Source organism: Anabrus simplex, chromosome 6 (genome assembly GCF_040414725.1).
Source record: "Anabrus simplex isolate iqAnaSimp1 chromosome 6, ASM4041472v1, whole genome shotgun sequence".
NCBI lineage: Eukaryota > Metazoa > Arthropoda > Insecta > Orthoptera > Tettigoniidae > Anabrus > Anabrus simplex.
The window spans coordinates 7,264,028-7,279,843 of NC_090270.1; the positions used below are offsets into that span (position 1 = coordinate 7,264,028).

At 38.3% G+C, this 15,816-nt stretch overlaps 1 protein-coding gene across 3 annotated transcripts in view; it reads left to right on the forward strand.

Annotated features, from left to right (window-relative positions):
- Positions 1–15,816, forward strand: part of LOC136876041 (pyridoxal-dependent decarboxylase domain-containing protein 1) — a 236,988-nt gene that overhangs the window by 204,234 nt on the left and 16,938 nt on the right. The window contains exon 16 of one of the 3 annotated variants that reach the window (XM_067149659.2): positions 1,315–2,084. The exons of the other annotated variants lie outside the window; for them this stretch is intronic. Within the exon in view, the coding sequence (XP_067005760.2) occupies positions 1,315–1,385 (71 nt within the window). The 3' untranslated portion in view covers positions 1,386–2,084. Of the gene's footprint in view, positions 1–1,314; positions 2,085–15,816 lie in introns of those variants that run through there. 3 annotated transcript variants of the gene reach the window in all.

Sequence of the window (15,816 nt, forward strand, 5' to 3'; positions counted from 1 at the left end):
AATAACATACCGTACTACAGACCACAATGTGAAATTTTAGAGTATTCTGTCACAACCTCACGAAATGGATTTAAAAAGGCAGTGGACAAAAATACTGTGATTATAGAAATTGGCCTCCATTACACAATATCAATAGCTCACAGAAATACCGCATTTTACATACGTAAAGTTCTGTTCTCGCCCCGAGGTGGTGCAACTCTTTTCAAGCAACCCCTAATGAACATGAGCTGCATGTACCCTCGTGTCAATCTTAAATTTCTGTCTGTATCGGGAATCAAGCCCGGGCCCCCGACGAAGGAAACTGGTAGCGCTAACCGTTATATTACAGAGGTGGTCGCGATCATATTATAAATACAGACACAATAATTTATTGGCAACGTTAAGATATTCTGATATTTTCAACTGGTCCAACATCAGACCTGTGCCTTTTTATCGGAAAAAGTTCCTCTATAAGCTCTTCTCCTTGTTGTATTTCTCTTTCCGCGCTTTTTAGATGCGAGGTCCAGACAATTCACAGGGTTGATCGGTACACGAGGTGACATGTTCTGAGTAATCTGTATAAATAACAGCAGAAATATGCTTACGTTTCATGGAAATATTTTTATTATTTTACCAAGGCCTCACTCGCAACATTAACCTACGCTACCATGATATCGTATTAGAGATAGGCCAAATATATTTTTCTGAAGACAGCATTGTTGAATGTGTACATGAAAATCAATCTTATCACCACAAATAATACATAAATTACTATGTTGCCTCTATAGTGAAATGGTAGTCTCTCTAGTGAACCAACGTCTTTCTCTTATCATATTTGCAGTTATTCGCTCTGTTGCTATTTCCTGCAAACAGTTTTTCTTGTAAATTTAATTCATGACCACTTTCTTGAAGTTTGGAATAATTTGGCCGATTGTTGTTGCATAAAACACTCTGAAATCCCACTGTTATTATTTAGTCGGCCATAGCAACACGCTGTGAAACTACAGAGATATGAGTGCGGTAATCGCATTAACTTACAATGTTCGCCACTCGCAGCGCAGCGGTGCATTTTTCCCAGCAGCGCAAGGAGCATAGGAATGCATCGGGCAGTCATTCACTATGTGCCGTATGATCTGTCTGGGAGCACCACAACTGCATTCTGGCGAAAGTATATGTCTCCACTTGTAGAGAATATCTGCACATCTGCCATGGTTTGTTCTTATCCTGTTTAGCGTTGACCACGTATTCCGGGCTAGGTGAAAGCCACTTGGTGTTGTGGTGCTTGTGATGTCTTTTAGCCGACATGGAATATTTTTTACCAATTCTTCCTTCCAGGTTTGCAAGAGGTTGAAATTCTTGTTCACCAGGTGTCTCGCTGTCCGGACGAAGGGGTTCCGCGAGCGTAAACGTCTGGCTTCAGCAGCAGTGATGTCCTGCTGTATTGGTAGCTGGTCGTTTGCATTTATCGTCTTATACTCCCGGAGGGGTGTGTTTGCGTTTGAGTTCCGCTGGTTGAATGTGACTCAGTGCTGGTAACCAGAATGTAGGTGTTGATTTTACTGTGCCAGATACAATTCTCATTGCCTGATTCAATTGGGCATTGATAAGTTTGGTATTGCTGCTATTGAGCCACACTGGAGAACAGTACTCAGCTGTTGAGTAGACTAAACTGAGGGCGGTGGTGCGTAAAGTGTTGGCTGACGAACTCCATGTAGTGCCACACAGTTTCTGAAGTATGTTGTCTCTAGACTTCAGTTTTTCAGCCGTTTTCTTCAGGTGTTTTTTGAAGGAGAGGGTTCTATCTAATGTGATCCCCAGATAGTTTGATTCATTGGTGTGGGTCAAGCAATTTTTAACCAGGTACACTTCTACTTCACGATTAGCTAACGTATCGCATAAAGTGGCAAGAGAAATTAAGGGAAAGAGACCAGTTGCAAGACAGAGACAGAGAAGAAAGTGGATGGATCAGATTTGGAAGGACGTTAGAGAAGCTGGATTGGATGTGGCGGAAGTAATGGAACAGGAAAAGTGGAAGGAGAGAAAGGAGTGGAGGAGGCTTATTAACCACACCCGGGCGACTGGAGTGGGACAGTGGTGGTGATGATGATGATGATAAATGTATTCTCAAGCAGTTCATAAAGGACATGGGTTCTTCCATTTTTAAAATTATTAGACAGCAACAATGAGTATCGTAATCTGTTACAAGATGTTATGGCTGAAGAAGTCGTAAAATAGACAAAACATGTTCCAAAGTATGTTTAATATATTTTAATATTAAATAGTTTTCACTTGTAAAGTGAAGTGTTTTGGTTGGGTGGACCATTAAACCTAACACTAGTTCTTTATTTTAAACTCGCGCGCATTTCCTCGTTCTATGAGTATGGTTCGTCAATAGTGGTTCTAATCATCACAACCGGATGGCAGTACGGGGCACGGTGGCCAGCCATTTGCTCCTCTTTGGTCAAATACTCATATAGCTTAATAGGAAGTGGAAGTCGCAAGCGAGTAACCTAACCTCAAAACTAGCACACCATAGACATCTACCCGGGGCAGGACCTGCGTAAGTGCTTGTGTTATGTCATGTAGTAGTGCTTCTTGGTTGTATGTCTTAACATTTGTTTTGGCCAAAATGTCAAAAAAGAAATATGATGCAGTGTTTAAAAGTGGTTATGGGGAAGAGTTTCAATGTTTCACTGAATCCAGGAAGGGACCAACGTTTACATTCTGTACTGTATGTAGGTGTGATTTTTTCAGTTGAGCATGGCGGGAAGTGCAATATATTCAAACATGTGCAAACGAAAAAACATAAGGAGTGTGTCCAGCGTGTAGAAAGAAACCAGAAACTGAATTTTTGATGTAAAAACCAAGATGTAAATCCTGTGATAAATGCCGGGGCTTTAATTACGTCATTTATCGTAGAACATAACCTGCCTGTAAATTGTGCCAACCACACGGAGCCTCTGTTTTGCAAAATGTTTCCTGATTCAGAAATCGCTAAACGATATGGGTGTGCTAGATTGATTTTTCATTAACAAGTTTTCGAACATTCTAACTAGTGAAACGGAACATTTAGATAAAGAAACTGATATTCTGCACTCCCAGTTCTGTAACTTTAAGCTCAAAGAAACAGACCTGTTGAAAGGAAGAATTGATGTTCGGTAGGCATTGGTAGGGTCAGATGAAATCAGCTGGTGGTGTACTTAAATATGACAGACTCTCTAAGGTGATGCTAGCTATTTTATCAATTCCACATAGCAATGTGGAATGTGAAAGGATTTTTAGCAGAGTCACAAAGACAAAAACACAGTTCAGATCCTTCCTGTCTGAACAAACTTTGGAGAAACTTTTAACCTTAAAATCAGTTCAGCAAGGCAAGTGCTGTGAGCAAAAATTTAGTTCAGAGTTTCTGAAGAGGGCTAAGTCAGCTGCGGGTGTGTTGAACAACAATTATTTAATATTAAGAATTTCGTTATGGTCTGTACTGAATCGAGATTTACAATGCTTATTGAAGATAAAAGGTTTCCACCTATTCAATACACTGACATAGTGATTCAATTAAGACATCACATATTTGCTATAAACATTATGGTGTACATTATGGTACCGGTTTCGGTATCTCGCGTGCCATCATCAGCCATTGAGAAAATAATTGCAAGGTATGTTGGAAGAATATATAAAAAATATTAGTACAATATAAAATATATACAGAACATACTATTCTGATTAGCAAGTCTTACATTTATATATATGTACATTAAAATATATGCGACTAAGTAGCATAGACCAATTAATCTTCAGAAAGTTACATACATCTTAAACACAATATTATCTTGTATGTCAAAAAATTTGTTAATAGTTAAAAATGTCTGCGATAGGCCTAGCAAAGTACAAGGAATTCCTTATAAAATTTATCATCAGTCCTTCAGTAACATCTGACATGTTGAATACATAATTTCTAGAACATTGTTCTTTGGTTAGGTGTGAGCAGTGGCGGTTCGTGCATGAAGGGCTTTTGGGTGCCGCCCCTCTGCCTTTACTAAAACACGAAACATAATTTCACTCCGTAGCTGATTATATAAAGAGATGGACAAATGTACCAAAGTCTAACTTATGGTACTGTGTTAGTCAGTTATTCAATGTTATCTTTATTGTTTTGGCTGTAAACGTTTCGCTTTTTTAATTTCAAAGACATGGCAAAGTCTATCTGACCGTGGCATCCGTTCAGCAAGCACGATGTTTTCTCTTTACTCCAGCACAATGTTTTCTCTTTAGACATTAAGCGGTTGGGTGCTGGCAGGAGAGCTCCCAGTAAGTTCCTAGAGTTTAACAAGAGTGAGGGGTGCGGGAGGAGCCTTGGAAGACGATTTGGGCTTGTCAGGGGAAGGAAGAGTGCTTAGAGCAGAGCCCGTAGCAACGTCGCCAACCACTTTACAATGTACCTAGGCCTTTTCCCACACGTTGTTAGAGGTTAATTCTAAAACTGTTTACAAAACAGTGGATTCAATTAGACTGGCTATTTAAACAATTCAGTTCTAAAAATAAGCTAAAATAAAGATTTAAAATCTAATCGTAAGGTGACGGCACTATTTGTACGTTGGTCACATTGCTTTGAGATTTGAGGAAGCCGAAAGGAACTCGGGCGTGCATTGTTTATTTGTCCTCATGAATGTCATTGTCGTTTGTGATCAGTGAAACAGGAGTAGCCATGATTGCAGTAGCTGTGTGTGTGTGTTTAAATGCCATTGTAGTGTAGTGTTGCTGTTTAAGTGTTCAGTAGATAAAACTACGGTACCATAATAATTTAAATAACATTGTACATTCTACTTTCAGTTTTAAGTGTCATTTGTGTGTTTAGTACTTATCTGCCCACTTGAGAACCAAATGTTACAGTCTTAATTTAGGAAGACAAGGAAGATGAATTCTGTAAATAATATTTTAAGTAGTGACAGGAATTTAAGTTTTGAACGTAGGATAGAATTAAAGAAATTAGGGCCTCCTCGACCGAATTTAAATACTGTACAAGAACAGAAGAGTTACAAGAACAAAAATGCATATACTAGGAAATTCAATCCGTCACTTTATAAGCAGGCTGACTGGCTGTGCGGACGTGAGATAAGGAATGCGTTCTTCTGTTACTCTTGTTTAGCAATGAATGTCGTTGACGCTCCATGGACATCAATCGGGGTATCAGACATAAAACACCTAGGTGAAAAAGTGAAAAAGCATAAAATGAGCGAGAAACATATAAACGCTGGTATTGAATTTGCTATGCTTGGTAGAGTAGATATTCGATGCCAATTAGACAGTGCATACAGACTTAAAATCAAATGAACATTCTTAGTAAATTAATTGATGCTATTAAGTTCTGTGGGAAGTTTGAACTAGCGCTCAGGGGCCACGATGAGACATACACGTCTGATAACCCAGGCATTTTTCGAGGTTTAGTCAATTTAATGTCAGAGCTAGACAGCACACTGAAAGAACACATCGAAAGAGCAAATAACAGAGTATTTGTTGGGTTATCTAATACCATACAGAACGAGATTCTGAATTCAATCTATGCCGTGTGCCATCAAATGATTTCGGAAGAAATCTCTCAAACAAATTTTGTGGCAATTCAAGTTGTTGAAACCACCGATTGTTCCACCTTATCTCAACTCGTTTTTGTTGTACGGTACGAGCTGGGTAGCAAAATAAATGAATGATTCATAAGTTTTGTGTTGCCTGATAATCACTCAGCAGAAGGCATTACCTCTGCAGTATTCCAGGAGTTGGAAAAACTTAAGCTGGACCAAACTCCGGACAAAGTCATTGCGCAGACGTATTACGGCCATTCAGTAATGACTGGAAGGCAGACTGGCGTTCAATCAAGGGTCAAGTCGTTTACAAAAACGCTCATTTTGTGCACTGCTATGCACATCAATTAAATTTAATTGTTGAGCGATGTGTTACTCAGAATAAGCAGGTCAGGATCCTTTTTAGTAATTTAGAAGGGTTTTCATCATTTTTTTCAAAATCTGCGAAACGAACTGCTGTTTTGGACGAAGTGGTAAAAAGGCGCATCCCAAGAAATGCCGCCACAAGGTGGAACTTCAAGGCACGATGTGTAAGTACGGTTTTTATGTACAGAAATGAAATATCTGAGTGTCTCGAGAAGATTGCCGATGACAATAATGACTATTCGACAGTGAGAAAAGCCGTAGGCCTAAGGAATCTACTGAAGGATCCCTATTTTATATTCTGGCTAGAGCTATTCTCTAAAGTTATGCCTCACTGTGACTTTCTATTCAACGAGCTCTAGCACTGCGAAATTGATAGTATAAAAGCTCAGAAAAGTATATCTGATTTCAAGTTATCGGTGCAACGAGTCAGAAACTCTCTCGATTACGACCATCACTGGCTTAATGGCACAGACACCACCAATGGAAATCCAGCAGGCTCAAGTCAGAAACGCGCACGGTTTGAAGATAATAGAAAGATTGCAGCGAGAGAGGTGTGCAATGTTATTTTATTTGGGGTAGAGGACCGTTTTTCGTTCAGTGACCATCTGTCTGTTGCCAAACTCTTCCAGCCTAGTTTATTTCCGAGGTATAGGATACTGTTCCCGCAAACTGAATTTGAAATTGCTGCTAGATTATTTCCTATTAACCAAATTGAACTAAGGCATGACCTCTCAGTTTTATACGGCAGAAGTGATTTGGCTAACGCTTCAGGTACCCTAACTCTTCTGACATGCATTTGTGATAACAACCTGGAAGTACTTCTTCCCGAGTCAATTAAGTTATTACGAATTATTTGTACAATTCCGATGACAACATCAGAAAATGAAACGTGCTTCTCTACGCTGAAAAGGATTAAGTCGTTCACTAGGAATACCATGGAGGAAGACCGACTTAACGCGCTTGCTATGTGCTCCATCGAGAAACAGCTGTTGTCAGTTCCTAACTTCAACGAACGTGTCATCAACCACTTCGCAGAGCAGAAGGAGAGGAGAATGGATTTTGTATACAAGCAAGTCAGCTAAGGTATCGTTACCTACTTTCTTGTATTATTTTCATGTGTATCTTCATCCCTTCATTATCATCATCATCATCATCATCATCATCATCATCATCAAAGTACGAACTTTATACTTATAACAATTGACTGACATTTCGTAATCTACTAGAATTGTTTTTTGGATTCAGTTGTTGAGTTTTCTTGTTAGTGGTGTTCGCTCTGCTGTCTTCACACTTCACTTCACTTCCCTTCCCTACATGTGTTGTAATTTATTAGCCTATGTTTTTTTGAACCTCAACCTGAAAAGTTTATCGAGTCATGAATTTAGTGGTTTTGTGAATATAAGTATATGTTCATTGTCGATGTTTTAAGGACATGTAGATTGTAATGCTTCCGGATTTGCGATGCTTTAAGTTTCTACTTTTTTCCGCTTCGCGATATCTGATTTTTGCTATGTGATCGTTCTCCCTCGGAAGAAGATACCTACAGTATTTAGCCAGTGTCATCGGATTATTATTATTATTATTATTATTATTATTATTATTATTATTATTATTATTATTATTATTATTATTATTATTATTATATTTCATCTACAATTATCGTGGTGCTGGCCAGTGAAAACTGGGCCGTTGGAGGGGGTGGGGGGGGAGGAGATGACGGCACAGCCCTGCCAGAGTAAAATGTCACAAACCGCCATTGGGTGTGAGTTATACGTATTTATGTAAAACAGTCCCTCACAATATATAATTGTAATATTAATATCATATACGAGTTTTTCTTCCTTTTTTAAAAAATATCACAGTCTTTGTGTGACTATTGTAAAAACATCTAGTTGTTGATAATGTCAGGTGGAATTGGACAGGTTAATACTGATCTCGAACCAGCACGGACCTAGAAATAGAGAACGAATTGTGAATTTAGTGTTGGAATTCCGAAAATCAGAAGCAGCGCTTTAGAAAAGAAGGGAACAATAAGGTATGAAACTCACCTCTAGGTCGATGTAACTGCGTGTAGTGTTTGTGAGGAACTGGATTGTGAAGTGTCAAGCGACTGCCAGCAAGTGTCAGCTGTTAGGAGGGAGTGTTAGGTAGGGGAAGGGGAAGTTGCGTTAGCGTGGGACTGTATGTCAGGGGAATTAAAATCTAGCAGGTTCCACCTTTTCAATACAAAATACAATGTTGTTGGATGGTATTTACAACATTATTTTATTACAGAACATGTTTCGGTGTTTCATTTTGACACCATCATCAACTGTATAGTAAGTGAAAAAAACTTGGCGATATAAACAATGAACAAAAACATATTGCTGAACTTGACTCCTTAAAAACTAACTTATGCTAGGTTTGAAAACTCTAATTTACAGCAAGAAAAATCTTGTGTGTCATAAATATAAATTAATTAGCATGAACCCCAGCCTTCCAACCGCTAAAGCGCTGCCAAAAATCCACAAGGCCGGTGTCCCCATTGGGCCAATCATCCATTACAGACCTAGCCCCCTTTACAAACTGGCGCATTATATCCAAAAATTCCTAAAACAACATTATAGATTCACTGCAAATAAATCCATAAAGAATTCCATAGAATTGACTAAAGAATTAAGTAAATTTTAATTACAGGATCACCACACAATACATTCTTTTGATATAGTAAACATGTTTTCAAACATTAAAACTAATAAATTGCTTCCCATCATTGCCAATAATTTGAAGAAACACAGTCACCTAAGCAATTTTGAAATCGATGACTTTATGGCGATTTTAAAATTGCTGGTCAATAACAACTACTTCACTTTTGACCAGATCATGTATAAATAGAATGGCCTTGCAATGGGGTCTCCGGCCTCGGGAATTTTGGCAGAAATTTATTTAGATTTTTAGAAGATTTATTAGAATAATTAATAACGACAAATTTAAGAATGTTCTATTTTGGTCCAGGTACGTAGACGATGCCTTTGTTATTCTGGATGAACGCATAACCAACGCCTCTACTACTCTTAATAATCCAATAGATACTGATATAAAATTTACTTTGGAATCCGAAATAGAAAAATCCATTAATTATCTGGACCTAAAGATCAATAGGCACGCCTCTTCATTTTCTTTTAGCATTTACAGGAAACCCACACAAACTTCAGTTACAATACGACATGATTCAATACACCCTTTAGCTCACAAATGCGCGACTTATAACAGCTTGGTGAATTGCGCATTTAGCATACCAATGTCCAAGCAAGACTTGGACAAGGAACTGAATATCATTCGATCTATGGCTAAAGCTAAGGGTTTTAAAGGGAATTTTATAGAACGAATAATAATTAAATTTAAATATCGCCCTCACACGAACTTGACTAAAGATAAACCAGAAGCAAAAGAAATCGTGACCTTCAAGTTCAATAGAGAAGTTTATAGAATCACAAATATTTTCAAGAAACGTAATATTAGGATTGCGTTCAAGACAGATAACAAAAGTACAGTAGCTTTACATAATGCTTCAGCCGTTAATAAAGTCGATCCATATTCTAAATCAGGTGTATATAGGTTCGAATGCAGAGACTGTGGAAGCGGATATATAGGGCAAACTGGACGTAGCTTTAATGTCGGGTATCAAGAACACCTTAACGCTGTAAAATATCATAGATTTTCAGCCGTAGGCCAACATATCCACGAATACAAACATAAATTCACAGACATAGATAAAGACCTTGAGATCATGGAAACACTAGCTAAGGGACCGAGACTTGACATTACGGAAGCGTATCTAATACATCTAGACCAGTATTACAACGCTAACCTTCATCTGAATGAAATCTCAGAAAAACCCGAAGTATTATATGATTGCTTGATTCTATTACTTAACAAGCTAAGTATTCCAGAAAATTCAAACGTCTTTTGAACTCTACGTAACAGTTTTTCGTATTACTGTCTTCGTCCACAACGCCCCCCGGACCCCCTCCTACATTATCAATGTTCTATCAAACGGATTGGATACATTGACCAATTTAGAATTATGAAAAATATCAAGGTTTCTGTTGTTAGTCCTAAAGGAAATATTGATGTTTCTTTTTTTAAAAAATATTCATTAGTCGGAAAATGTCAGGGTTAAACGTGAATGTTCATAGGTTTTTGCTCTAGTTCCTTCTTTTTGTAACTTTGTCCTGGGCCGGTGTTTGAACTTGTAAATTATGTGTTCTATAAAACTTTTGTTATAACCATTATGGGATGCGATCTTGCATATAGTATTGAGTTCTTTCTTGAGTTCTGTGTTAGACATGGGTACATTAAATGCTGATGTATTAGACTATTATAGGTAGCTCTTTTATGACTAGGAGGATGTACAGAATCTTGTTTGATCGTCGTAGCTGTGTGTGTTGGTTTCCTGTAGATTTTATATTTAAAAGAAAATGGGAGTCTGGTGATGGTTAAGTCGAGAAAATTTTGGGTCTTATTACTTTCGGATTCTATTGTGAATTTGATATCAGTATCAAAGTTATTAAGGTGTTAAGGTGGAGGGTGCATCAGTGATACATTGGTCCATGATTATAAAAGTATCATGCACAAATCTAGACCATAAGATTGAATGTCTTGTTTTTTTTTTCAGTTTTTGTGTGTTCCAAAACTATGTATATTTCAGCCAGGATGCCTGATGATAGCCAGTCTGTCTTGTTTATATATTACTTTGTTGAAAGTGAAATAATAATTATTGGTTAAAAGCTTCAGAATTGGCATAAAATCGTCTATTTCAAGTTGGCTAAGCTGGCTATGAGTGCGCAAGTTTTTTAAGACGATTGGTATGACTTTTTGGTTCGATGTTAGCATACATATTAGTGATATCGAATGAGTGCATTGTATGATATGGTTGTAATTTGAAATTATTCAGTTGTTTAATTAATTCTAAAGTAGTTTTAATCGATTTACTGCTTGGAAATTGCTGTATAAATTGCGCAACAATTAGTCGTAACGCGTTCAGCACGTTGAAGGATGTGAAGTCGCATGTTCCTAAAGTTTAGGTATGTCCAGTTTTATGTTCACCAGGGGCGGTTTCTCCATAAGGTTGCAGGTTTGCGCTACCCCCATTCAATTTTTACGTTTATTTTAGGTAAAGTTTTATCATTTGGATTACTCAACTACTGTATTTTCATTCAACAAGACAAACCTTTCAAGAGCTTGAAAGAGCAAATATTGACTGCAGGGTACTTTACAAGCCGGTACTCTTAGATGTTGACTGCAGGAGCCGAAAAGTTTGCAGCGGGAAGTCAACCTGAGGTAGGATGAAACTTGGGCTGCTCGAGGGGCGCGCGGGGCTGCTAGAATTGTGCTTTTAGGCTGCTAGAGGGGTGCGCGGGGAGAGGAAAAGATAGGCGTGGCTTCTTATACATTGCTTAAATGGAGGTTTATCAACCTGGCTCCTCCTACCACGGCCGACTTGATGCGTCGCTCTAGCTAGCTCCTTGCAGCACAGCGAGGGATCCAATCGGCCGTGCTCCTACGTAACCAACTATTAGCGAAGTCGCTAGAGACCGTTGCTGCTCAATGTGAGATTCTGTTATAGAACAGAAGTGTCATCTAGCGACACCGGATGGAAGTTCATCTGCTGGATCACGGTCGGTTGGATCCCTCGCTGCACTCCGTAAGGAGCTAGCTATACGTCCTGGCTTGAGCGACGCATCAAGTCGGCCGTGGCTGGATATATAACTAATGTCTCTAAATTTGATAATAAACACCGCCATTTCTTTCAGTATAGTCGTGAGCTTTGTTATGTGCGTACAAGCTAAGTAGATTATTGATTTCATTGTGTAAACTTTCGTGTCAGCATGTGTGTTTTTATTATTGTGCGTTTTTATCAGTGAGTGGTATTTTGCCAGATCATGAATTCGGTGCAGTCTTTAATGTCTAGGCCATTTCCGCAACGGACTGCCGAGGAACAATCCAAGGTGAAACGAATGGGAAGGCCCACGCGACGTTTAATTTCAAAACCAGATACATTACAAAAAGATATTTTTCCAATGCCGGATTTAGGCTACCTCAAAGTGTTTCATTTCAGTATGGTAAACGAGTTTTTAAATGAAAAAATGTTAATGCGTTATAGTAATATTCCTGAAAATAGAAATGTAAAATGTTTGTTTTATTTTAATAATAAAAAAGTATTGTTGGTGTATCTAGATTTGAAAATTAGCCTGTAATCATATTATATCATTGGTAAAAATTGTGCACCACTGAACTTTTAAACCACCAGCCACCACTGATGTTCACATATAAATAATGAAATATATATATAATGGCCAGATAGAATTAGTAATGTATTGAATTATAATGAATTAGTTCATGTTCTGCCATTAGTGATGTCGCAATTTGCTGCCAAATTTCTCCTGATTTTTTTACTCTTGAAAGTTGGCATGTCTGTAATCTGCGGGGATTGGGGGTCGATTTGATTCCTTCCCTTATATTTTTCTGCTAAAATATCTAAAAGGAATTACTGGCCCCCTCCATCACAGGAGGATGATTTACAGGCCGTGATGAACAAAATGTTGGAGTTTAGAGGGGAGGATAATGATATTAGCCCTCTTAGTGCCAGGCCTGTGTGCTCATAGTATGCCAAGAGTGCCAGACAGATTTAGAGGATTTTGCGGGTTCTCACTCTCTGGGCTGTCTCTCTCTTTGAGTCCAACCCTTGGTAAGGGTGTAGTGGCATCATAGACAAGCCCTTTGGTGATCTGCCTCTAGGAGTCTCTGCTTTGGGCACGGTGACTTGCTTGCTGTAAGCTCATCCTGGTCAAGCTCTTGATCCATCGTAACGGTGCATGTCCTCTAGGCCTCCTGTCTTCTGGCAATATGATCAAAATATCTGAGTTGTTTTTGGTTGATAAGGGTTGACAGTCCTGTTTTGATATCGACCTGTTACAGGATTGATTAATTAGTACGGTGTGCTGTTCATGGTATTTGCCATAATCTGCTATAGCACCACATATCTAGAGCATCAATCCTGTGGCGATCCGCCATCTTCATCGTCCAAGTTTCTGCTGCATGGCTCGCGATAGGGAAGATCAGAGTTTGAATGAGGGTGAGCTTTGTCTTGGAAGTGTTGGAGGTGTCCTTCCAGATGCGAGTAAGCTTTGCTGTTGAATTTCTCGCAATCGCAATGCACTTACGGATCTCAGGTTCACAGTCTTCGGTATCTGTGACAACAGATCCCAGATACTCGAAGCGACTGACCACCTCATAATCAGCAATTCTTGCCATGGCAGGTCTGTTGTTATTAAAACTATCTACAATCTTTTTATTGTTGATTTCAAGACCATATTCTCTGCTTCGCTCGTCTAACCTCTGCATGATGGTTTCTAGTTCATGATCATCTGTTGCAGTTATCACAGTGGCATACACATATCTGAGATTGTTAATTTTTCCTGCCACCAACTGTGATCTGGGCTATATAGTTCACAAGTATTATCACTGTGACTTAAAATTTTTAATAAATGTTAACAAGAAGACACTCTTACTGCTGAACTAAATTATAATACTAAAATGCTCTTGGTTATTTTGAAAAGAAAAAAATCCAAACTATTTTACAACACCAAAAATTAAAAGTTAGAAACAAAACAGAAAATATCAGAAAATTCAATTCTCCACTAAATATTGATGAATTCTTTGAAATGTCCTATTTCAGATGAATAAATATGAAAAGTTTCACATTTTTATCTTGAGTAGTATGATTGAGCCGTGAAAAACAAATAAATATACGCTATAGGTTTTGCGTCTGTCTCCGGCCAGGAGTCTCATAATAACCAGGTGAGGGTTGGTATTTTTCATCTTGACCTACCTGAATTTCACGGAAAACAGGAAATTGTTGCTGTTGCCGTCATCACCATCAGTACTGTCACTCAGATGATCATTACCACTTTCACTACCACTATCGCTTTCACTGTTTACCCTTGGACAACGAGCACGTGGTCGGATGTTTACAGAAAAATCACCGTTATCACTCTCAATAACACTTTCACTTTCCTCTTCCTTACTTGTTGGAGGAATAAATTCCTCATCCGAGTCTTCATCATCCTCTTCTCTTAAATTATTAAGCCAGTTCATCATCATCCACAAAATCACTTCTCCCACTAGGCATCATTCTACTCACGCAGTATGGAGATCGTACTCATAGATGAATGTGAATTCCAGAAATTCACTGCATGATAACAAATGAATTTGCACACTATCTAGCGGCATAGTTAAAAACTACTGACCATTCTTTATAGACTCGACGCATGAGATGTTGCCATCTGACTGCCTACGCTGTACTAACTTATATAGAAAAGTACGCTATACAAACAAAGATATATCATGTTTGGCACTTTACATGTATATACGCAACAACAATATATAGTCTGGCTCTCTACGGGTTAGTGAAGTAAGTTCTGCTGAAGGAGAATTCATGAATGATGGGAGTTACCTGGAACAAATACTGCAGTTCATTCCAAAGAAAATTTCTTTCTTCAAAAGCCAAATTATAATAATTACTGAATAAAGCCAATGTATATAGCACCATTAACCACTCAAGCCAGTTTACGTGTACAGACCTACAAAACATAAGCCGGGAGAGGTTTGACGTATACATGTATGGATTAGGCTAGCTATGTTTTAGATGTACATCTGCGTGCCATCTGTTGGTTGTGAACGTGAACTTTTAGCACGGCTCACAGCACAGAGTATCATTCTACCGTAATGCGGCATTGTGTTTGCATAAAAAGATTTGTTTCATCAACGTCGATCGTTGTAAGCAACATGGCGGCGTCCTCACAGGGTCTGTATTTATTTAATGCAGCTGTCGAACACATATTAGGTGAAAGTAGTGATGAGAATAATCCAAGTAATAATGAAAGTGTTAGTGATGATGATTACGCACATCAGGAAATTATGTGTGATGTACATAGTGATAGTAATATAAGTGAATGATCCTGGACACCTGTTTATTCAAATTTTATTCCAACAGAAAGGTAATTAAGCTTTTTTTTTACTTTGCATGCCACCTTTTTTGTACATAGATAGAACATCGGCATGATATGAACTGGGTTTCCTCTTATTTTAAACAAAATCGGTCGAGTCATTTAGAAGCTATAGCAACGTTTGTGACAGCATGTAAAACTGGGATAAAACTATAGGGCAAAACTTCGCCAACTTTTAATACCGGCTTGAAGGGTTAATTAAATAGCATAAATCACACTTCACCTATAATGAAAGCATAAATTTCCTTCTTTGATTAATAAAAGGACATAAAAGAAATAACTCGTAGAATAAGACACCCGTCTGAAAAAACAAATAACTTTACGTAAAGGATAATTACAGTAATAGTTGAAAAGAAGTAGACACTACCATGACACAAACTGAGTACGATAAAATTCAAATAATGAGCTCCATAGTTCTCAGAATAAAGGGAACCATATTGATAATTCATTATCTTCATTGGAAGCAGTGATCAGTCACCACGCCGAGCATGACAGGTACGTAGTCCAGAATGAAGTATATTAAAAAGTCCAAGACAAAGAACAGAAGTAAAAAAAAAAAAGAAAGAAGAGGAGATGAAATTTCAACATTACAAGGTTCGGGCCTGGAGCATATGCTCCTCCAGTCTATAGTGGTGGTAAAACACCACCAATGTGAAGCCACATAGCTAAAATGAACATACTTTGAAGAACCAGCTTCAAAAGATTAATATAAAGTTGAAAGAGGTCTGTCCAGTCTCTCCCCCCTACTTGATAGTGATCCATTCAACGAAGGTTGACATGGTCCGAAAAAATTACTTTGACAAGAGACAGGTCTCCTTTCTCGAACGAGCACCGCATCACAGACA